The following is a 25596-nucleotide window of genomic DNA, read 5'->3' on the forward strand; positions in this document are numbered from 1 at the left end:
ATAACATATTTTAGCCTTTTATTTTTAAAGGTTTTAAGAATAACCACACTAGTGGCATCCCTTCTCAAGCACAACAGTTTATTCAGAGAATTAATAATTAATTCATTGCAATATCCTCTTTGTTTAAAGACTATACAAGAATGCAAAATCTCTTCCTTGAGAGACTGAATGTTATATTATACAGGGGTTCAGGCACCTAGGCAGCAAGACATTTCCCTGTGATACATTTTGACTGGGGACACATGGCTGAAGAGACATTCAGCTGCAGAGAAATATGGCTGTTTGTAAATTCCCTGTGAGCAAAGAGAAGCATACACTGCCATGCCCACAGCTTTAATGACCAAATGCAGAGGGGGAAAACGATGTCCATGGTCCCCAAGGGAACATGAGACAACAGGCAATATGGCAGACATCAGCAGCAGGCTGGCCAAAGGGCATGTCAGTGGCAGTAAAAATGCAGTGCACAATGGGCAGTGCCTTTATAATTGGAGTGTGTGGACCACTTCCCCCTTCACAGTGTCTAGGGAACATTAACTAAAATGCATACTGGAGCATAAATGTGACTAAAGTAGCCTGCAAGATTTCCTCCATGCTGTAGCACACTTCTACATGTTGTAGTTATATAAGTATGTACTGTACACTGAGCTCAACACTCATTACTTCTTCTGCTGCCATGCATTTGGCTGTTAAAGCTGTGAGCATGGCAGTGAGTGCTTCTCTTTGCCCACAGGGAATTTGCAAACAGCCATATTTCTCTGCAGCTGAATGCCACTTCAGTCATGTATCCCCAGTCAAATGTACCACAGGCAAATGTCTCACTGCCTAGGCGCCTGAACCCCAAATTTGTAAGTACAGAGCAGTGATCAGAGTCCACAGTAGACAAGGGAACAAATCCGGGTACCACTGAAACAATGAGAGACATAAATGTAATCCCTGCAATAGCAGAATTAAAAGTGCAGATTAAGGAAAATATTTACTAAATCCAAAACTATGGTATCTCGGGGTATTGCTGTTACTCCCAGGTAGAGCCATCTTATATATATATATATATATATATATATATATATATATATATATATATAGATATATATATATATATATATATATATATATGTATATATATATATATATATAAATATATATAAGAACACTTTATAAGCTTGAATTACTGAAATTCCCATTCATAAAGTGGAAGGATCAGAAGATCCCAACCCCAGAAGTGAAAAATTCAAAATCTTGAATGCGGGACAATTTGAATTTGCAGTCCTGGTGTTGCGCTGTGTTCATGGATTCAGGTAAGTGTTTATGTTTAAGGTTGTTGAGTAGGGGCTGTAGTGTGTGCTAGTGTGTGTTGTTACTGTGATGTGTGTGCGAGAGGAATGTAGTTTGTGTGGTGGTGTTTTGTGTCTGTGTGTATGTAGTGCGACCTTGGAGTTAGAATATTTAAGTAGGGGGGTGTTGGGGGTACAACCCCCCGCATGGGGGGCGCAGGGAGGCTTGCCCCCCTGCATATCATAAGTGTAGGTGTGTGTGCTTATTTAGTTGTGTGCATGTGTATTGTAATGGTGTTTAAAAGTGTTAGGAGTTTGAATTTCTCCGTTTTGCAGTTTACGGATTTAGGGCTTCGTGATTGTGTAGTTTTGGGTATTTGGATTTTCTACTTTATGGGCTCAAGATTCTGTGATTCGAGATTTCAGAATTTCGAGCTTATAAAGTGAATCCATATATATATAGATAGATAGATATAAATATATATAGATATAGATATAGATATGGTTTACCATTGAAATGTCACCGTGCAATTGCACGGCTATGAAGTATTCGAACAACAGATGTTCGAATACTTCATATGTGTGCAGGTTACCTGAGCGAATGTCATTTTTGCGAATGAAATGTGCATTTGCAAATATAATGTTCAGTCATGTAAAGGGATCGCGGTACAGTGCGGTTAGGGGAATACATCCTTTTCCTCACTGTAGTGCGATCTCAGAGTTGGAATATTAAGTTGGGGGTGTGGGGCATCCCCACTCAAGAGTCTGGGGCTTGCCCTGTATAAACGGGATGTTAGGTTAGCTAGTTAGGGAGTTATGGGAAGGGTGGGATTGCTGCTAAGTGCTGAAAATGTCGAAATTGTCGGCATTAAGCATTTTATTTTACGACATTAGGGACGTTCGGTAATGTGTAGTTTCGGCGAAACAATTTGCTAATAAGTACACTTTTTTTTAAATTTCAAGATTATGATAGTAAACCTATAGATATATATATAAAGATATATAGATATACACACACACACATATATATATATATATATATATATATATATATATATATATATATATATATATATATATATATACATATATATATATATATATATATATATATATATATATATATATATATATATATATATATATAAGAAGCAGAGTTGTGGGGACTATAGCACCATGTACTGGGGTGTATAGGGACTGAGGCCTTCACTGAAAAATTGCTTAAATGGTGTCACAGTAAGTTTGTCTGAAATTATTTTATTGTTGGAAATGATGGGACTTACAGGACTGGATCTCTGACTTCCAACAGGGTCTCAGAACATCCTGCTTGTGTAAAGAAGGTAGTAATAAGGGGTTCAGGCACCTAGGCAGCGAGACATTTGCCTGTGGTACATTTGACTGGGGATACATGGCTGAAGTGGCATTCAGCTGCAGAGAAATATGGCTGTTTGCAAATTCCCTGTGGGCAAAGAGAAGCACTCACTGCCATGCTCACAGCTTTAATAGCCAAATGCATGGCAACAGAAGAAGTAATGAGTGTTGATCTCAGTGTACAGTACATACTTATATAACTACAACATGTAGAAGTGTGCTACAGCATGGAGGAAATATTGCAGGCTACTTTAGCCACATTTATGCTCCAGTATGCGTTTTAGTTAATGTTCCCTAGACACTGTGAAGGGGGCAGTGGTCCACACACTCCAATTATAAAGGCACTGCCCATTGTGCACTGCATTTTTACTGACACTGACATGCCCTTTGGCCAGCCTGCTGCTGATGTCTACCATATTGCCTGTTGTCTTATGTTCCCTTGGGGACCATGGACATCGTTTTCCCCCTGTGCATTTGGTCATTAAAGCTGTGGGCATGGCAGTGTATGCTTCTGTTTGCTCACAGGGAATTTACAAACAGCCATATTTCTCTGCAGCTGAATGTCTCTTCAGTCATGTGTCCCCAGTCAAATGTACCACAGGGAAATGTCTTGCTGCCTAGGTGCCTGAACCCACAAATTTGGAGTGTCTTTCTTCCTTAGCATATATTGCATGCCTCACAATCATATTCTGCAGGTCTGCTAACCTAGTGCAAACACACACACATACCATCTTAAACCCTCAGAACAGTTACAATCCAATTTACCGCCTGCTGACAGCAATTTCCAGTAACACAGTAATTGTTGTTTCCCCGGTTATTTAATGGGCTTCTTTGCATTCTTCGTTCAGAGGCACAGACTCATCACTAAGGTTTAAAAGGGAATTAGAAGCATATCTCTAAACTGTAAGCCATGTGTGTAAAAGGGGTCTATATTAGATTGTCGAAAGCCGACAATATTGAATCTGATATTGTTGACACGACAGTAGCGAACTTTCAGAACATCAAACATGTAAATGGAAATCTCTGTAAGGGGAGATTTCCATTTACTTCTATGTAGTGCGGTCTCGGAGTTGGTATACTTAAGTAGCTGGGGTTGTGTGGGGTGCAGGGGAGCTTGCACCCCTGCCTACACCCTTTAGTTTTTCTTTTTCTTTTTAATTATTTTTCAGGAACATTCAGTGTTTTCATAGTTCGATTATTAAAGGTCGACCGTTAGTGATTCGAACTATGAAATTTTCGATGTTCTAATATAGACCCGTGTAAAAGCTGCAGACCATCCTGACATAAAATGGACTTAATGAACGTTATATATTTCTCTTATCTTATCCTTTGCATAACTGTAACTTAACGGCAAATTATACTCTTTGCATAAAATGTTCATATTATGGATGAGATGAAGAGGTAACATCCTTCCACCTGTTCTTGTAATTTATGTAATTAACATAGTTTATGATGTGATTTGTCTGACTCTGCTTAACTACCTCTTTTAGAACTAAAATAATTATTCTTCCAAGATAGTTATGAGCCACATATGCTTGCATTGCCCTTTTGATATATTTGACCACATGAATCTCCTCTGCAAAGCAGCACTGTCCTTAGAGAGCTCATCTCATGTAGCATGTATTAAATAAATATATTTTTATCACTCTTTGTTGTGGGTCTTAACTGATAGCAGATGTGAAGTAACACGTTACATTGACTGTAAATCTAAAATAGTCACTGTGGTTTGTAATAGGAATGCAAAACTGATTAAAAATAGATCTGGCACCAACAGGTGGAAAAAGATTAGCCTCTACTGCTATACAGTTCTTATATATTTGATATAGTTGTCCATTAATGCTAACCTGTATAAATCAGTAACTAAACTAGATTCTGCTTTATTCTCTGTTAGAGGAACACATGCACAGATGTTACAAGTACTGGATGGTACATATGTCTTAAAATGACTGATGTAATTATGCAAGCTGACACAAACTGACCTGCCAAATGAAGCAAATAATTTTTTCACTTTGCCAGCATAGAGACTGTGTCCTGTTTTTCAGGGTAATCAAGGGACCATCCTGTGGCATCTGCATGTACTTTACAAACTGCTTTTTCTTTTTACTGCAGCAAGAAAGCTGGCCTTTCCTACCAAGCTTTTTCCTTCTTGGCAAACATTAGTGATGCTAGACAAGCTCAAAATGTACACCATTATGTTTTCAAAGATCATTATTTTTTTGTGTTATCACTTAAACTTATAAATTTAATGTGCACTGAAAAAGCATGGTAGCACATATATGTGATTCTTTTATTGAGGTATTTCTGTGGCCTTTCCAGTTGTTGCAGATGTCTTGAGAGATACATAACAAATGGGGCGTTGTATTCTATAATGGGTCTAATGAGGGATGAGTACAGCGGGACAATGACCTCCTTTTTTCTGGATGAAAAGCCCTTAGTGATGAGGTGTGCCACATAGAAGGATTTCCTGACTGTTGTGGCGATCTGGTTATCGAAGGTGAGACCACTGTCCACCTGTGTCCCTAAGTCTGTTATCACACTTTCAGTGTTTAGTGTACTGCCACCTATATGGTAATTCACAGGTACATGTTTTTTCCCAAAGAGGATAACTATACATTTCTTGGCATTGAGCTTGAGCACATGGCTCTGGCACCAAGCACCTGTTTCTGTAAGGCCCTTTTTTAGAGTATCCACATCGTTTGGGGATTCAATAATGGCTCCCAGTTTGCAGTCATCTGCGAACTTTGTTAGCCAGAGTCCCTTAGTTTTGACCTGTATGAGAAGTAGATGCCAAACAAGAGCGGTCCCAGGACTGAACCCTGAGGTACTCCACTTGTCACTTGTCTGGAGCTGGATATGGAGTTGGCTACTTTTACAGTGTGGGTTCTATCAGTAAGCCAGTTAGCAACCCATTGGGTGACGTAGGGATTAATGCCCAGTTTAGTAAGTTTATCTGTGATTCCAGAGTGGGGGATGGTGTCAAAGGCCTTGGCAAGGTCTAGATAGGCTGTATGAACCACCTTACCCTTGTCTATGGCTCTCGAGACTGATTTGAAGAAGTCAGTCAGGTTCAGGAGACAAGATCGGCCCTTCACGAACCCAAACTGGGTGGGGTCCAGTGTTTGAAGGTTGCAATGTCTTTGTTTATAAGTTTCATGATAATACACTCCATGGCCTTGCAGATAAGGCTTGTCAGACTGATGGGATGGTAGTTTCTGGGATCCAAGGTGGATCCCCCCTTGTGGAGTGGGATAACTGTAGCTCTGCACCACTCAGTGGGCACAAAACCTGAGGTGAGGCTATGATTAATCATGACACTTAGGTGAGGTGCTAGTTCATATTGTAGTTCATGTAGTACACAGCCCCCCGGGATGTCATCTGGTCCCATAGATGCTGTATTCTTAGCTTTGGAGAGTGTGTTTTTTACCTGTGGGGCCGTTATTACCGGAATTTGGCAATCTTCCGGTATTGAGATGGGCCATTTATGGGGTGAGAGGGGGGTGAAGTTGGCACTGAATCGATCTGCCAGGATATTGGCAATATCCTTGGGATCAGTATATTTAATGCCATTCTGTTTTAGCTCAGAGCAGATCTGAGCATTGACATTTAGATTTTTGACATAGTTATAGAATGCCTTGTGGTTGTCTTTGGAATCTTTAGCAATTTTATTTTCGTGACTAGCTTTGGAGGATTTTATGAGGGATCTCAGTTTCTTACTGAGGCTGGTAAGGGAGTTTTTTTGCATCCTGGGATTTTCCTCTTTTTTGCAACAGTTTCTTCCTTTTGTTGTAAAGTTTGTTTATGGCTGGGGACCACCAGATTGGCTTCCTTTTTTTGGATGAGAGCATCCTGGTTCTATTTGTGATGGCACGATTCATGCATAAGTGGATGTGCTCGTACAGTGCCTTAGTGTAGGATTCAGCAGTTGAACTTTCAGTTCCTGTCTGCATTGGTGTCATGAAGTTTGTCACTTCTGACTTGAGTAGCATGAAGTTGGCTTTGGAGAAGTTTTTTATGGAGGTTTCCTTACTGGGGGGAGGGGGTGGGCTGTGGATGTTAAGGGTGATTAGCTTATGATCAGACCTGACAAACGAGGGGGTGACCATAGGTGTGGGGAATCGATTTCCCATGTTGGTAATGACCAGGTCTAGGATATTGGAGCCCCCGGTGGGACTATGTATTAGTTGATCCAGGGCATTGGAATTTATGAATTCCAAGGACCATTGGGCAAAGGTGTTGGTACACCAGTAGTTTTCCCAGTTAATGGCAGGGTAGTTAAAATCACCCAGTATTAGGGTATTTCGTTATATCTTAATATTTTCCAGTATGTTTAGAAAGGTGTAGTGAGAATCTTGGAGCATAGTGGGGGATCTGTAGCAAGCTACAACTTGGATTGCTGTCTTACCTAGTGTTAGTTGCTCCGGGAGAATTTCAGACACATTGTGTTGGGCAACTAGCCTGGTGGTGTGAATATCCTTGGTGAATATTGCACTCCTCCACCTTTAGTGTTTCGGTCCTGGTTTGGTGGCTGAAAAGTGTGGTAAGAGTTGTAGCCTGGTATTGCAGCAGTGCTCTCTGGAGCCTTGAACCAGGTCTCAGTTACTGCACAGATATCGATGTTCTCCATTTTTTAGGAGTGCCTGGAGAGAGTGCATTTTGAGGTTTAGACTTCTAGCGCTGAGTAGCATTACCTTCAGATTTTGCATGCTTGTACCTGTTACGGTGGTGGTTTTGTCCTTAGAACTTTGCCTAAAAAAGGCATTATAGGGGTGGCAAGAGCCTTAGCCAGTAACCTGAATCCCAGGGGTGACAGGTGCAGACCATCTCCTGAAAAGCATCGTGGTCTGTCGATCATGTCGTCCCAGGCAGACAGATACTGGATCCCCTTTGAATGACAACAAAAGCTTAGCCAATTGCTGAAGTCAATCATTTTGTCCTTATATTGTGGTATCATTCTGGGCGAAGGCAGGATGCTATTCAGGGCTAGGGTCATACCTGCCTGGGCCACATGATCAGAGAGCTCTTCCATGTCTCTTTTCATGTAGTCCAGGGAGGTACGTCTCAAGTCATTCACTCCAACATGGACAATGACAAAGTCATATTTGTACTTGTTGTGGAGTGACTTGAGTGCATGCATTATGTGGCAGATCCTGGCACCCGACAGGCAGCTGACTGTAATTTTCTCCTTGTTCAACCTGGTAAGGGGACATCAACTGAACTGAGAGTTTGTTCCTGAGGAGAGATAACTTGTGTGCGGCATACCTGTCTCTCCAGCAAGTCCTGTTGATGTCACATACTAGGCTGAGTTCCCTAGAGTGAGTGCGTCTTATACCATTTGATTTATGAATGTGCAGGATTTCCCTTAGAGCAGGATGTGAGATTGCTCTGTATGCAAGGCAGAGGTCATTTCTGAGTAGACTGTAAGTATAGTGAGAGTGATTTCAATCTGTCAATGTATGAGATATGCTGAAGACCCTGAATTTTCTTTGTAAGAAACCTTTGAGGTCTTTCCAGTTGCTGCAGGTGCCTGGTAAGGTACATATCATTGTAAACTATTACTGGCCTGATGAGTGAGAAGCACAGGGTTGTTCTAACCTCCTTTTTGTTCTGGATGTAATGCACTTACTTATGGGGTTCATAGGTTCATAGATAGGTACTAGGCTATCAGCCCTGGGGACTATACAAGTCCAGCCAAAAAGGTACCCTGGCTTTTGCCACCCAAGAAAATTATTTTCCTCTGCCACTGTTGAGCAGAGCCACAGAAGTGATCCCCAGGGTGAATTTCCTATTTCCCATCCAATCATCAAGATTTTTCCTGAAGAGTGCTAATGAGGAGCTTTGTTTGATATAGTTTATTCCAGAGTATGGGAAGTCTCTGGGACAGGAATCTGTCCCTCTGGCATGTTCTGTTTATTGTGGTGACAAGGTTTAGGTCCCTAGAGCATGTAGCTCGGAGGGATTGGGATTTCTTTAAGTGGAGCATGTCCAACAGCTCTGGGTTTGACATAGATTTGTATGTTAGGCAGAGATCACCTCTGAGTAAGCGATATGCGACGGAGTAAAGCTGGAGTTTTTTGAGACGGTCTGCGTAGGGCATCTGTTTGAGGCTGGTAATCCTCTTTGTGAGGTATTTCTGCGACCTTTCCAGTTGTTGTAGATGTTGTGTGAGGTACATACCAAAAGGGGCATTGTACTCTATAATGGGTCTAATGAGTGATGAGTAGAGGGGAACAATTACCTCTTTTTTTCTGGATGAGAAACCTTTTGTGATGAGGTGTGCCATGTAGAAGGATTTCCTGACCACTGTGGCGATGTGATTATCAAAGGAGAGACTACTGTTCACCTGTGTCCCAAAGTCTCTTATCACACTTTCGGTGTTAAGTATACTACCGCCTATGTTGTAGTTCATGGGTACAGAGTTTTTACCAAAGGGGATGACAATGCACTTTTTGGCATTGAGCTTGAGGCCAAGGCTTTGACACAAAGCATCTGTCTCAGTGAGGCCCTTTTGTTGGATGTCCACATCGTTAGGAGTTTCGATTATGGCTCCTAGTTTGCAGCCATCTGCGAACTTCATTAGCCAAAGACCTTGTGTGTTAGCCTGTACTTCAGAGAAGTAGATACCAAACAGGAGAGGATCCAGGACTGAACCCTGTGGTACTCCACTTGTCACTGGTCTGAAGTCGCATTTGGAGTCTGCTACTTTCACAGTGTGGGTTCTGTCAGTGAGCCAGTTGACAACCCATCTTGTGACATAGGGATTTATACCTAGTTTAGTGAGTTTATCTATAATTCCAGAGTGGGGGGTGGTGTAGAAAGCCTTGGCAAGATCTAGATAGGCTGTGTGAACCACCTTACCCTCATCTACGGCTTTGGTGACTGCTTCAAAGAAGTCTATCAGGTTTAGGAGACATGATCTGCCTTTTAACACACCCAAACTGGGTGAGATCCAAAGTTTGGAGATTACCAATGTCTTTGTTTATAAGTTCCATGATGATACGTTCCATGGCTCGTCAGGCTAATGGGCGGTAGTTCCCGGGGACCGTGGTGGCTCCCCCCTTGTGGAGTGGGATAACAGTTGCTATGCACCATTCAGCAGGCACAAAGCCTGAGGTGAGGCTATGATTGAACATGGTACTTAGGTGGGGTGCAAGTTCGTTCTGTAGTTCATGTAGAACACAGCCTGGGATGTTGTCTGGTCCCATGGATGCTGTGTTCTTGGCTTTGGAGAGTGTGGTTTTTACCTGTGCAGCCGTGATTACAGGAACTTTGCATTCTTCCGGTATAGAGATGGGCTCTTTAGGGGGTGAGAGGGGGGCAAAGTTAGCAGTGAACCTATCTGCCAGGATGTTGGCAATATCAGTTGGGTCTATATATTTAGTGCCATTGTGCTGTAACTCAGAGCAGATCTGAGTGTTGCCATTGAGATTCTTGACATAGCTATAGAATGCTTTGTGATTGTCTTTAGAATCAGTGGCGATTTTGTTTTCGTAACTAGCTTTGGAGGATTTTATCAGGGATCACAGCTTCTTACTGAGGCTGACCAGGGAGCTCCTCCACTTGTGGGATTTTACTCTCTTTTGCAAGAGTTTCTTCCTTCTGTTGTACAGTTTGTTTATGGCTGGGGACTACCAGATTGGCTTCCTTTTTTTGGAGGATAGCGTCTTGGTTCTGTTTGGGATACCACTATCCATGCACTCATGTAAGTGCTTATAAAGTGCAATTGTGTAGGATTCAGTAGTCGTAACTGTATTGTCCATCTGTATGGGTGTCATGAAGTTCACCACTTCTGTCTTAAGAAGCATGAAGTTGGCTTTGGAGAATTTTTTTTACTGTAGTTTCCTTAAATTTTTTACCATGCTTTCCTTAATGGGGGTGGGGGGGGGCAGGATGTGGATATCTAGGGTAATTAGCTTATGGTCAGATCGGACCAATGAGGTGTTGACTTCAGGTGTGGAACACCGGTCACTCATATTGGTAATGACTAGATCTAGGGTATTATTACCCCTGGTGGGGTTGTGGATAAGTTGATCCAGGGCATTGGAGTTTATGAATTCCAGAAAGCGTTGAGCGAAGGAGTTGGTACATGAGTAGTTTTCCCAGTTAATGGTGGGGTAGTTGAAATTATTAGGGTGTTTGATTGAACCTTAATATTTTCCAGTACATCAAGAAAAGAGGAGTGGGAATCCTGGGGCATCGTGGGTGATCTGTAGCAAGCTACAATTTGGATTGCAGTTTTGCCCAGAGTTAGTTGCACTTGGATAACCTTGGCTGCATTATGCTGAGCAACTAGCCTGGAGGTGTGGATATCCTTAATGAATATGGACAAACCTCCACATTTGGTGTTCTGGTCCAGGTTACATGGCCCAAAAGTGTGGTATGAGTTATAGCCTGGTAGTGCACGGGTGGTCTCTGGAGCCTTGAACCAGGTCTCAGTCACTGCACAGATATCGATGTTCTCCATTTTAAGGAGTGCCTCGAGTGAGTGCATTTTGAGATTTAGACTTCTAGCATTGAGTAGTATCACCCTCAGTTTTTGCTTGCCTGTTCCTGTTACGGACGTGAATTTGCCATTTGAACCTTGCCTAAAAAGGCACTAGAGGGGCGGCAAGAACCTTAGCCAGTATCCAGAATCTGAGGGGTGACAGGTGCAGGCCATCAATGGCAAAGCATCATGGTCTGTCGACCATGTCATCCCAGGCAGACAGATATTGGATCCCTTTAGAATGGCACCAGAAGCTTAGCCAATTGTTGAAGTTGATCATTTTGTCCTTGTACTGCAGCATCATTCTGGGTGATGGCAGAATGCTACTCAGGGCTAGGGTCATACCTGCCTGGGCTACAAGATCGGAGAGCTCCTCCATGTCTCTTTTCATGTAGTCCAGGGAGGTATGTCTCAGGTCATTCACCCCAACATGGACAATGACAGAGTCATATTTGTACTTGTTGTGGAGTGACCTGAGTGCGTGGGTTATGTGGCAGATCCTGGCACCCGACAGGCAGCTGACAGTATCCTTCTCCTTGTTTAGTCTGGTGAGTGGGACATCAGTGTGCCTGACTATAGAGTCGCCTATGACTAGTGTGTTGGGTAAATTGTTTTGCCTTATTGGCTGTGGTTGAGTGGCACACTGAGTCTGTGGGCTATGTGTCATTTGGGTTGTGTTGGGGGGTGGAGGTTGCTTGCATTTCTGCTTTGGAGGTCTCTGTTGCTTGAGCAGATTATTATTGAGAGCCTCCGCGAATGTTTTTGTGTTTCTATGTGTGGATTTTGGTGGTGTAGATTTAGTGAAACTATGTGATGAGTGTGGTGTGGTGCAAGTGTTTACCTTCTCCTCTTGACTGTCAAGTTCAGTCTTGATTGGAGAGAGCTTTACCTCCAGTTTGGCTAGATAAGTGCATCTCTCACAGGTTGTAGTGTTGGGTGGTAGGAGGAGAGGGTTGTCTGTGTACATGAGGCAATTTCTACATTGCCCCAAGATGCCCAGATTCATCAGATTGACAGAAGAGAACACTGGGAGCTGACCCTTGGACATGCCTGAATAAAAAAAATATTTTCCTCTAGATAAGTGAGGAAAGTGAGTACAAGAGCTGTTTTTCTCTAAGCAAGTGAGGAAAGTAAGTACCAAAACTGTTTTCCTCTAGGTAATGAGGAAGGTTGAGTGCTGTAGTAATTAATAGGTTATTTAGTGCTTACAAGTTCTGAACAAGTGCTGATCACGAAAAAGCAAATTCAAGTGCTAAAAGTAAGAATCTGTATCTGGACTAAACTAGTTACAGGAAAGGGGGGAAACAAGTGCAAATGTGGGCTTTTAAATCAGAAAGTTGAGAGAGATGGAAAAACTGCCCAAACGGCCAATAACTACAATTTCTGGGCCAGAACCACTCCTTATGTGGTAGATAGGTTACGTAGTGCTTACCACTCCCACTGATAAGCTAGAAGGCTTCCCTCCAACACAGAAAAGTCTTTCCATGGCTTTGCATATGAGGCAGGCTGATCAGACTCATGGATCTGTAATTGCCTGGGTCTGTGGAAGGTCCTCCCATATGCAGGGGAGTGACTGTAACTGTTGATCATTCACTTGGTATAAAACCTATATGGAGGCTGAGAGTGATGAGTATTGCTAGAGGAATGGCTAAATCATCCCGGGATATTGTCAGGGATATTGTCAGGACCCATCAGTGCAGTATTTTTAGCTTTTTACAGCACTTTTAAGACTTGGTCTTGTATTATACCTGGAGGCAAGTTTGTTGCAGGTATATCTTGGAGAGGGGGTACAATTTGAGGTGAGTTTATTGGACAGTAGGTTCAGTATATCTTCAGCCTCAGTGTAGGTAATATTATTTCACAAGATATGCCTGCAATCAACTTGCCTTCAGCTACATTTTGCTTCTAAGAATATGAACTATATCAATGGTGAAGGCTTAAAATCACTTTGTTGATCGCACCTCGTGCGATTGACATTTGCATGAAACTGCCGTTGGCTGAATTGAAATTATGAATGCCACAATGTTGAACCTTACAATAGCGAGCATTCGCTGTTATAAGGTTCGACATTGCGGTGCAGATCAAACTGTAGTGGAGATCGGGAAATGTACCCTTTCCGTCACTGTAGTGCGATCTCGGAGTTTGTATATATAAGTAGGGGGGGTGAAGGGGGCTTGTCCCACCTGCAAAAGTGTTTATTAATATTGAGCTGAAGGGCAGCATTTCAGTAAAGTCAACATTTTCGAAATGTTGACTTTACTAAAATGCTGATTTCAACATTTTTTGTGTTCGGTGTTGATATTTCTGAACATGTGATTTGGACATCTTAACACTCGAACGGCAGAGATTCGACTATGTGATAGTAAACCATGGTGAATGTGGTCTATAATTCTGAGAATTACTGTTTTTTTTACTTTTGGACAAAAGTATCTTCCTTTTATAATAAAACATGTTAATGTCATGGTTCCATCATGTACAATTTGTTTCTGGGATTTACCTGTGCTTGTTCTTACAGTGTACATGGTGCTGTATGTTTCTGCATATTCGATGGAGTTAACTGGGTCTGGTGGGGATCTGAAGCTTGCCAGTAGATAGTTGATCTTAAAAGAAATTTCTGTAGTTTCTTGGGTAGAAGGCATCTCTGGTTTTAATTTTATTTCAAAGGAGACAGCTTTATGATAAGACCTAACAAGTGATGAAGATACTCAAGGGATGGTGCAAGATGTCCCATATTAGTAAGGACATGTTCTAAGATGTTGTCCCCCAAGTTGGTGTTAATTGTTTCAGGGCATTAGCATTGGCAAAGTCTAGGAATCTTTCTGCTTGTACATTAGTGATGGTGTAGGTTTTTCAGTTTATAACTGTATAGTTTAGTTCACATAGGAAAATGGTACTGGGTTTAATATTGAGTGGTTCTACTTCCTGTAGATAGGCATTGTGGCTTTCTTTTGTCATAGAAAGAGTTCTATAACTAGCTAATATATATTATGGGATCTTTCTGATAGTGATTTTGACATGAAAAAATTCTAGTTCCTCATGCTGCTTTACTGTCCTTGATGTGACTCTCTTCTGGGTGAAGACTGAGACACGTCACCCTCTTTCCCTCTTGCACAGTAGCTGGTCTAAATGTATGACAGGCATTAAAGACGTGCACAACCAGAGTGTTCACTTAAAAATCTACTGCCAATCATTAGCAGACCGGAGTTCTGCTGTGGCGACCCCTAACCGGGAAAAGCCGAAAGACACAACAACAACAACAACAATCAGAGTGTTCTCCACTGTTTTAAACCATGTCTCAGTCACTACACAGACATCTACATCCTCCATGGTGAGGAGGGCTTGTAGAGGAATTGAGTCTCCTCCTTCACCTCTCATCATAGAGTAATATTCTTGCTACTCCTTCAGAATTAGGAACAGCGTCTTTCTCACACACAGCATCTTCATGGTTCTTTCACAGACACATTCTAATCCAGTGGACTCAAAATTAGAATCTGTACTTTACCTCTTAGCAGGGTAATGGGCCTTAAATACCCCTTTGTGCAGCTGATTTCTATTATGTTCCTGTCTTAGCCTTAAAGACTCTGCCGCCCCCATTATTTGTTTTAGGAAAGAAACTCCCTCTCAGTAGCCTTCAGGGCAAAAACAGCATAAGTAAAAATATGACATACAAACTAAATGGTAGAAGAAAGGACAGATGTAGCCAAAAATACTTTAAGGACTTCGAATTTCAACTTTTCCCTTCTATCTCCCCATAGCTTCAGATTTTCCTTTCTACATCCCCATTTTGTTGAGGAATCAGGCTGCAGGCTTTTCCTAGAATGGTACAATATTATACATGAACAAACTACAAATTAATTTTGTTCCACAAGCTCCACTACATTTGGTACACATAGTTTTACAGATAATAGGTCAGCTGTTAGAACAAGATACCATGGATACCTTTTAATCAAAAAGGCCATGGCTTCTACACCAGGATTTTTTCTACTCAGGAATAAAGACAAGACAAAGAAACCAGTTTCAGATCCACTATATATCAACAGCATTATATAAAAGAGAAGGAAACTATTACTGCAGTATATAACATTATGCAATTTTCTGATGCAGTCTGGGATAAAAAAATACCATTCTCTATAATTTCATTAACTTTTTTTAGGAACAGTTGTAGAAGTATTACTTATGTATAGGATTTCCTGTGCAGGGCACAAACATATATTAAAGTAGTCTTGAAAGAATTTCTCAGGTGCAAACTATTACAGAAAGGCATTTTCTGAAAGTCCTGCGACAGAGTTAATTTTGCATTCTTCTGCTACCTGAAACATAATAAAACACAGGGGTGATACAATAACACCCCAAGAGACTTTGGATCTAGCATTCAGATTCCTAGAAATTATGATTCCTGTTATCAAATACAAGCAGAAATGAATGATATTGTGGACAGCCTTAAAAAACATATACACAGATATAGGCTTATTTTCTTCAACAAAAGCAACTGGTTAATAACAGTCTTTTCAAATTATGTTTGAGTAACTAATTTTAAGAACCCAAATAATTTGAAAGCACTCAGTGAAGACTGCCATCTTTTCAAACAATGTTCTGGTAGAATGCCGATAAATCAAAACAAACAGTATTGTGTTGCATTCTCAAACTTTAAACAGCCAGATCTTTAAAACTCTGTAGAGAGATATCAAACATTGAGAACTGAATGTTACTGCACACTTTCAGTTGTTACCAGAATATCTTAACAGGTTTGCAGAATGACAGATAAAAACCTATGAGCAAGAAGATAGCTTTGGCCTATGACTAAGCATTAGAGACATTGATTTCTCATAACATTGATTGAACAGATGTAAGGTATTCTAGAGATGCACCTGTCTGCCACATACATCTACAACAACACTGCTCTATTGAACTCTAAACTCTTGACCCCCCTGGCCCATGCTTCCTCACAAATCAGTATTAATAACAAAGGAAAACATGTTGCATTCAAGTCTTAAGTCAGTGACCCTGGGATTCAGAAATGTAAACGGACTCGTGCTTGGCTGGCTGCTGTTTACCTAAAGTACACAATGAAGCCTGAAGCTCATTAGGTGTTAATACTGGGGAAAAGCATTGTGGAATCAGTTACTCATTAAATAACCTGTTTGCGACTATAACAGTAACTGTGATGACAGCATGTATTCTTGAGTAGCAGTTGCACTCTATAAGCAACAGTTGTGAACATGGAGTGTGTATGTGCCTTGAAGCACCAAATAGGAAGGAGCATCTAGCATCTTTCAAAAACCATTACAGGGAGTCTTTCCACCTGTTTTTTTTTTTTGACTGAATAAAGGGTGGAAATGTGATTATAGGAAAGTAATGAAAAAAAGGTGAACTAAGAAAAGGGAAGAAGATAAGGGGGGATACCAAGGAATGAAACAGATAGTGGTGGGAAGAAGTGTTTTTTTTTTCATTGGACAGATGCCTATTTAACATATATAAAGAGAAGATAAGTCAGGGAAGGAAGTAAGGGAAGAAGAAGGAAGGTAAGAATGTTAGGTTATGTAGCAGTGGCATGTAAGCAAACAAATATAGAAGACAGACAAGACTGACAGGGGTTGTGCTGGCACATTAAGGGAGGGGGAGCAAAATGAAAAAGGAGACATCAGACAGAGTGAAGATAATGGTGATAAGAGGATTAGACAACAAAAAAGGGTGGACATAGACACAAAAGGGAGGGAAACACTGGGATGGGGATAATGCCGGTATAGGGGGCAGTATAAACCTGCCTACTTGGGACACAGAGCTACAGCTAATGAGAGTGCCAGCACTGAAACCCTTCCTGTAAAAACTATGCTAATGCAGTTTAATTACTTTTCAATTAGTTGTACTTATTCTGCTCTTTGACACTCTGATGATGTGAGGTATTGTCAGCTATGCCAGGTGAAGTAGGTTAGTGGATGTGTAATGTATGCCAGTATAGCTAGCTGGAGTTTTGTAAAGTTACTTGTGTTAAAAAAATGTACCAACAGTAGGTCCTACTGATCAGAAAAGAAATACACCTGTATGTCAGACAGTATTGTAACTACTGAGATGAATATATTGTAACAGAGGATACTGGAAGACAAGAGGTTAATCTCAATCCAGATAACTTTGAAAAATGGTCTGAAATTAAATTACCTGGTTTAGTCCATAAACATTGTATCTTACGTTGATTGCAGCCACGGACAAAATATTTGTGAAAACCAGGACTAGGAATCTTTCTGTATTGTTCTTAGGGGTGAAGTAATTGCTAACATGTAGAGGTGGACATTTTTGAAATGGTTTTATAGCTTCCAGATGTTATAGCACATCTTAGTAAAGCTCACTGTTTGTGTATTATGACACATATTGCTAAATTCTGGTTCATTTTCTAGTAAAGGGGTAGTGCGGGAGCCAAAAGTCAGATGACTAGATGCATGTGATGTCATTCTGTAATCCAGCACTGAAATGATGTTGTAATACAAGATGAGACAGAAGTCTCAGGGCACTCTGTTTTGGAACTGACAATATCGCTCACCCACTTCATCTTGCCTTGCTTTATTAAGTAAGTAGGAAACAGGAATTATTTAGATCAGTCAGGAAAATATAGTGAGATTAGTTAAGTATTATTTTTCTGTATCTGTGTGAATAAGTCCATCTGTGTTATTTTTAATATTTCCTGTGACTGAAATGCCGGTATTTATTGTAAATAGATATTTAGTATTTTCATATTGTTTTATTAAATATATTTAAACTTTTCATTGTGGCTGGTCTTTAAGAGAATATTTTAAACCTTGAGAGTACTTATATTTATTTGGTGACACTTGGCCACTTTTGAAAGCCTTGCTGCATTGGTCAAACACTACCATTTGTATTAGTATTAATTTTACTAAGTATAATTGGATAACATGGTAAGATCCTTAGAGTAGCTGGCTTTGGAGTATTCTGGTGGCAGTATCCACCTTATAGACTGGGCAGAGGGGCATAGCTTGCAAATCTGTGCCAGCCTTTCCCAGGCATGTGTGTGTGTGTGTGTGTGTGTGTGTGTGTGTGTGTGTGTGTGTGTGTGTGTGTAAAAATCAAATCTCAAAGAGTGTGTGTGCCAGCTACTTGGAGTAGGGACTCAGAGCATTGGTTTCATGGAGAGGGTGGTGGTTGACTTGGCTTGGAACACCTGCCTGAGGACTCAACTCTACAGCTTTGTTAGTGGGGAGTCTTATTTGGCGGCCTGGAGAGAGCAAGTGAAACCCAGCCCCAGGACTGAGTCAGCTCCCTGTGTGCTCTTAAGGAAAATTGTGCTTGGTGCAGAGAGCTGCATCTGGCAATACTGTATGTATCTATTTTTTGTTCAATGTGAACGTCCATTATTGGTGTCCATGGTGAGGATTGAGACTGCTTGATTACTGGCCCAGAGCAGGGACATCACAGCTACTTATACTATACAGGTGTTTGCATCTTAATAATTCATACTGACTATCCATCCATCCAACCCCTTTTTCCCATTTCTATACATTGGGTTAGGTATTATGTTATTAGTGGATAATTAATTTTTTATTCATCATGCATGATATGAACAGAATAGTGTTTTACAACATTGTCGACTTGCCTCCTTTCCTACTGTATGAATTTGTTGAGTTATATCTTGTTAGTAGTTGCTACAACATAATCACACAAAAATAAGGTGAAACAACTGATATATTATAGTGGTTTATTTGCTAACATCTGGTATACCTTCCCACAGTCTGGGACTGCTGTTATGGAAGAAAGAACATATGATGTCCCAGAGACAGAAACTTCAGCTCTCAATGACCCATTATATGACACAATGGAAGGTGCCACTGACTTTGCACGAAACTCACCACAGCGTATTGAATTGTCAACATTACAAGGAAGCCACATAGGATGGAATCAGGTAAGACACAAAGTGTTTATGTGAATTACCTCTTCATAAAGCACAAGTAGGAATGTTTCCAACATTTCTTCAGTTTTATATTTTAAGAAATATATAGGGAGGTATTCACAAGTCCTTACAGAGCTTTGTATAGTATTTGTTTATTTGTTATTATTTATTATTTATGCTTTGTTGACTGGGTTAGTCACATTATGCTACTAACCTCTTTTTGGGGGAGACTCAAAGTGGTATTTATACTACTAAGGGAAATCTGGACAGGGCATTGGGTAACTTCTCTTACTACAACAACATTTACAGTGCATGCACCCAATGAATGAGAGTGTCCATTCCTATCCTGGCACACTGGAGGTAGGAAGAACAACATGCAAAACATGGCGACAGAAGAGTATAGAGTAGAGGCAAATACCAACTCCTGAGAGATGTTTTTAGAAGTAGCAGAGGAGAAATTTGATGTGGAGAAGTGAGAGGGAGATTTGATAGAAGATACAAAGGATGTTTTCAAAAGAATTTTTTTTCAGAGATTTGAAGGGTGAGTAGCAATAGCAGGAAGATGTTATTAGTACAACCCTCCAGTTGGTAAGGTTGCAGGATTATATATTGCAAGAACTTGTATACCAGAGCAAGCTGGAGACAAGGAAGGATATATCTTGGGCAGATATGACAGAAAAAATTAATATAGAAGACTGGCAAAACTTGAAGAAAAGGATGTTTGAAAAAGTGGTTGGTGAACAGAAGGAAGAAATAAGGGAGAAAAAGAAAACAGAATAAATGGAAAGAAAGAAGTGTGTAGCAATAATTCAGAGTAAAGAGTAATTAGAAATAAACAGGTATGAAGTATGGGACAAGACTGTTGTGCCTTTAGGAATCAAGGTTAGAGCTTTTATTTTGATTAAAAAATAGACTTATTGTGATATTTATTTTGAGACTGCTGCAATATTAGAAACCTTGTTGGGAGAATATGACAAAAGGAAAAAATGTATCTGTGGAATAAAAATATTGTAAAGACTTTTTTCATGAAACACAAAAAAATGAAAAGAAGTGAAATGAGAAAGATAATAAAGATATAATAATGTTATAGACAGACTGTTTGAATATGAGAGATTTTATAATGATTTATCAGAATAGTGGACACTATTTAAAGAGAAATATAAAATAATCTATTTAGTATGGGAAAAAAGACAGATAAAAGGAATATAGACAAACACAAAGTATGTTTTATACAATCTGGACAGGAATGAAAGGTAATATTTTTGTAAGAAAAGAAGGAAGAAGTATCACTGTATTTGAGGAAAAAATAAAGGAAGATAATGGTAGAATGACAGAAATGAAAAATGAAGATGGAGAAGTTGAAAGAGAAGAAAGGAATATTATAAATATGTTTATATAAGTATGTTAATGAGATGGCAAAAAAAGAGGAATAAAGAAAAAAAATAAGTGGAGGGTGAAGCAGACTGCAGTTTAAAGAAGAAATTAATAGATAATTGAAAAAAAATACAATTATGGATTTAGAGAAAGTGATGAAGGAAATAAATATAAGTTCAGCAGCAGGACTTGATGGTATAAGATATCTAATGTATAAGAATTTGATACAATGGCGGAAAGAAATTTTCAAAGAAATATTGAATGAATGGTTAAATGATGGTGTTTGTTATACAGAAATATATAGAGGGGTTATATGAGTTATATAGAAAAAAGTGGAGAAGAATGAAATTAATAATTGGAGGCTGGCAATGCTGAATGATAGTGATTATACATTATTTATTAAGCTAATACAGAAAAGATTACAACATAAATTGGATTATGTAATGGAAGAAGGCATTTATGGGACTTAAGGAAAAGAAAGCCAATAAATATTAATTATAATTAAGGAAATGGTGGATAATATCAAGAAAGAACAAAAGAAGCAAAATTAATGGTGGCTGAATCAATGGAGCATGAAATTGTATGGCAAATAATGGAAGAATATAATTATTGTATATAAATAAAAAAAGTATGTGAGTCAATTTATAAAAATACTAAAATAAGAATTCTAGTAAATAGTTGACTTATTTTAAAAATTGAAATGAATAGAGGTTTAAAACAAGGTTTCCAATGAGTGGTATTTTGTTTGTAGTGGTTATTGAATTGTGTAGTAGAAGAGAAAAATGAAGAAATGAAAAAAGTAAATATACAGGAAATGGGCACTTCATATTTAATTGTTACATCTTATGCTGATGCTATAATATTAATGGCTAAAAACAGAGAGGAAATTAAAGAGATTATATAAATGCATAAAAATTGCAAGGAGTTGGACTAAAAATGAATAGGAAAATGTAAAGGTTTTGAAGATAAGGAAAAGTTGGAAGGAATACAATTTGGAAGAAAAAAGATACCAATATTAGGCAGCGTATTTTGGTGAATATTCCATATTAAATGAATAATGGCAGACAATTATTGAGAGAATTAAAGGGATTTAGTGTCATTTTGAACAGGTATAGGTTGTCTTTTAAGAAAAAAGTACATTTAATAAATACAATCTGGATGGGAAAAGTATGATACATAGCAAGTGTATATATAATACCAAGAGAATTGGAGATGTAACTTCTTAAAATCATCTTTAGATTCACATGCGTATTTAGGTTAAATCCAATAAAAGGATGAGTGTTATGTATGGATAAGGAGGATGGGGGATTGTGTTTATTGAACCTAATAGTATATGAGGCTTTGTTGAATGTATATAAGGTATTAAAATGGTCTTTCAAGTGGATCAAGGTACTTGTAAAGATACTGTTTAAATTGATCACTTTATTTAATGATAGGTCTAATGGCCCACATATACATTGGAGACGTACATTGAAGAGATGTTGTTAAAGAATAACCATGCCACATAAGCATGCCATCTAAGCATGCCACTTAGTGTGATTTTCTAACAACAACTGAGATATTCTTGTTAAAGGAAAGCTTGTTGTTGATATATGTACCCAGATCTCACAGGGGCATTACACTTTATATCATTTGAATTAAGACCTTATAGGGTTGAGTTATGGGTACTGTATTCCCTGAAAATAACACAGAGGGTAAAGCAATGGTCAGTATACCATGCATTGTTGGGTTTAACCCTTATCAGAGAATCTGAGCACCAGAAGAAGAATTGACAGTAGTGCCCATTAGACAGTCACCAGCAAATCTGATGAGTTGTAGTATACTGGGATTGTTGGGAGTCCTGCTGCATTAACTGGATTTAATTTATATTGCTTCACCTGTGTTTGTACCTGCTGAAGTACTTGATATTACCTGCCATAATTTCACCTGTGTTTGTACTTGGTGCAGTAACTTGATGTTACCTGCCATTGTTTCACATGTGTTTGTACCTGCTGCAGTAACTTGATGTTATCTGCCATTGTTTTACCAGTATTTGTACCTGCTGTAGTAAGTCAATGTTACCTGACATTGTTTCAGCAGTGTTTCTACACGCTGCAGTGATGCAATGTTACCTGCCATTGTTTCACATGTGTTTGTATTTGCTGTAGTAATTTGATATTTGGAAGTGTTGAAAAATACATCATGTCATTTATATGTGACTCACTATACTGAGGAAGAATTACACAAATTCATTGTGGGGGTTAATTGTGATAAGCAATTGGTCTTGCTTAATAATTGCACTACCACTGCATCTCATTGTAGAAACCTGACTCTCCTGAGGGGACCTATTTATAGATAAGGGCTTTTAAGTCTCTTATGGACTCTCCATTAAGGCACCTCCCACTGGGTCAGCACAATAGGGCTGTAATACTAAGATGATTGGATTTGGTTGAGGGTGGGTGGTTTTGGGTGCCTGTGCCAACAAAAGAAGGGAAGGTTTAAAAGGAACCATGAAAATCTCATGACTCTGTCATCTTATCAAGAGGTCATCTACACTTGGTTTAATACCTTTTGGGCTATCCATAAGTGACATTTTAGTGTTCTGCGACCACATTTTCAGTTTAGTATCTAGTGTTTATTTCCTGCATTTCCGCATGGTGATCTGTATCAACAGTCCTGTTCTCTTTTTGTAATACGTGACCTTCTATACTGATGTGATCAAAGTTACCAAAAGAAAAGGTCAGTGTACTGCAGTAGTTCAGTAGAAGATAAATTCATTTAAAATGCAATAAAAAAGAAATGCAGGTATGTCAACAAGGAACTTAGTTTTATGGATACATTTGTGTTTTACACACTTCAGTCTTAAGTGCTTTGTCAAGATAAAACAACATACGGAATAACATAATTAAAATATACAATTTAGAAATGCTGCTTGATAAAACTAATGTACTAATACTGATATTACAACTTCATTAGTTCAACAAACATACTAATTTTTAATTAGGGAGATGAAGGGATGAAACCTCATTATTTTCCCTTGGTAGGCACATGCATTAAGGCTGCTTTGCCACTTAGCCTCTTCAACCAGCAAAAAATGGGTTATATTACCACTTACTCTTATTGTGTATCTTAAACATACCTAAGAAGCTAAAATATGCTTTTTCTGGCTGGAATAAATGTGTTTTGTACAAGCTTTCACAAAAATCTTTTTACCCGAATCATCTAAATGTTCTGTACTAAACTTTTGTTAAGGCTTGCCAGCATGAACAAAGGCAGACATTATTATGCAGTAATACTGTGGTACTGCAACTGTAAAACTGTAAAATGAGGTGCACCCAGTATGTAAAAGGAATGCTAAAGCACTTATTTCTTTTGATATATTCACATTAATTACACAAGACATGTGTATGTACTTCTGTAGTTACATTTACAAGTGACAGAGCTTCAATTAACTAAATTATCTGCTAAATTCTTGTTAATTTTTATAAACAATGTAAGTTTCAGTATCACCAACAAACAAAACATTTACCTACTTCTTTGGTATTAATGAATATTTCCTAACCATTCTCCCTAAATGTGGTCTATAATACTTCATTTTGGAATTAATTAATTCATATGCTGGCAATGCAGCATATTCCTAAGGACAGCAAATATCCCACTAGATCTCATTTACAAAGTAATACTAAAGCCTGTATTTAACACTGACACAGGTAATGTCAAAGACAAATTGCCTCTTTAATTTGTTAACCTGTTTCATGATGCTAACATTGCCATCCATATTTATATTAACTCTCTAAAACTGTCAGAGATGTACAGCTTTCCAAGTATGACAGATACAGACTGGATGACAACTGTGATAGCCTGGCCTACTTTTTGTCTACCTTTTTACAGTGCATTCTTTATGATGTATTAAGCTTTGAGACAGAAACAGAAATATAACTGAAGCTTAAATAATTGCCCCAAAGTTTCTAGTATAAAAAAAAAATATCAAAAAGTAATTTTGTGCAAAAGTACATGGAACACACACGCACGTGCGTGCACACACGTACACACACACACACACACACACACACACACACACACACACACACACACACACACACACACACACACACACACACACACATACACACACACACACACACACACACACACACACACACACGTCTTCTCCATTTAAAAATGCTGTCATAACTGGAGGAAGTAACAGCCCTTAAGGCAGTAACTGAATAAGTTAAGCCACCAAATGCTAATACTGAAAAGTTGTTATCTTAACAGAGATTTCCTTTCTTCCTAAATCAAATTATAGATATATTAATAAATTTTAAACGGCATCTGCTTGATTCATTTTCACGAACTGTCTCAAATGCTTTCACTGTTACATTGCTAAATGGAAAAAGTAGATGATTTATCTCTGTCACAGTTTTCTTGATAAGGTTAAAACACTAAACTTAAAATGGTCACAGCAATAGTAAATATAATGCAGGGTAACTCACAATGAAATAGCTGTCAAGTGAAACATTAAACCATTTATTAAGAGGAATTAACCTATGACCATAAAAACTTGAAGAGCATATGTTATGGAGAGTTAATCCCTAGAATTCAGACACACAGTGTCTGCGATCATGATCAGGCAAACACTGTTTATATTACATACATGATGAGCCCCAGGGCTTAACATTGCAAGCAGCCAGACCACTGTGTATGATGGTAAGCTTCACACTGTGGCCACAGTGGGTACCCATGACACAGTCATGATAGATTACCCCAGGACCAGAGTATGAAGAGCTGCAGTAAATATAGACACTGCACTAGTGATTATGTAGTCATTGCAAGGCATTATGCACACATGATTAAGGAGCATTGCTGATGTATTGTTGTAACTGAAGCCAACAGACATGCAGTAAACCTGCAGACAAATGTCCTCTGGAAGGATGTTAGTCAAAGGTACCCAAATGTGGAGTGCAGAAGTCATAGTAAAGCAACAGAAACAGACAGAAGTCTGAAAAGGGAGCTGCTGGCCAAAGCAGGGATGCAGTACACACTGATATACTCACGTATATCAATGTGAAACACCCAAACTTGTGTAAAACACAGAAAAAGGAACCTGATATATTGACCAATACCAATTCTGACAACATCTGAGTTTGATCAATGTACATATACTACAATGTGAATGTCATGAAAAAATGAAAATATTCATCTCATCAAATCTGACTAGT

General features: G+C 39.1%; 1 protein-coding gene across 2 annotated transcripts in view; it reads left to right on the forward strand.

Annotated features, from left to right (window-relative positions):
* ARHGEF37 (Rho guanine nucleotide exchange factor 37) overlaps nucleotides 1-25596 on the forward strand; it is a 1079989-nt gene that overhangs the window by 284300 nt on the left and 770093 nt on the right. For both annotated transcript variants that reach the window (XM_044067741.1, XM_044067740.1), the window contains exon 2: nucleotides 18863-19033. In XM_044067741.1, coding sequence (XP_043923676.1) covers nucleotides 18878-19033 — 156 coding nt within the window. In that variant the 5' untranslated portion in view covers nucleotides 18863-18877. The remainder of the gene's footprint in view (nucleotides 1-18862; nucleotides 19034-25596) is intronic.

Source organism: Protopterus annectens, chromosome 3.part1 (assembly GCF_019279795.1).
Source record: "Protopterus annectens isolate FY-2018-M chromosome 3.part1, PAN1.0, whole genome shotgun sequence".
NCBI classification, from domain to species: Eukaryota; Metazoa; Chordata; order Ceratodontiformes; family Protopteridae; genus Protopterus; species Protopterus annectens.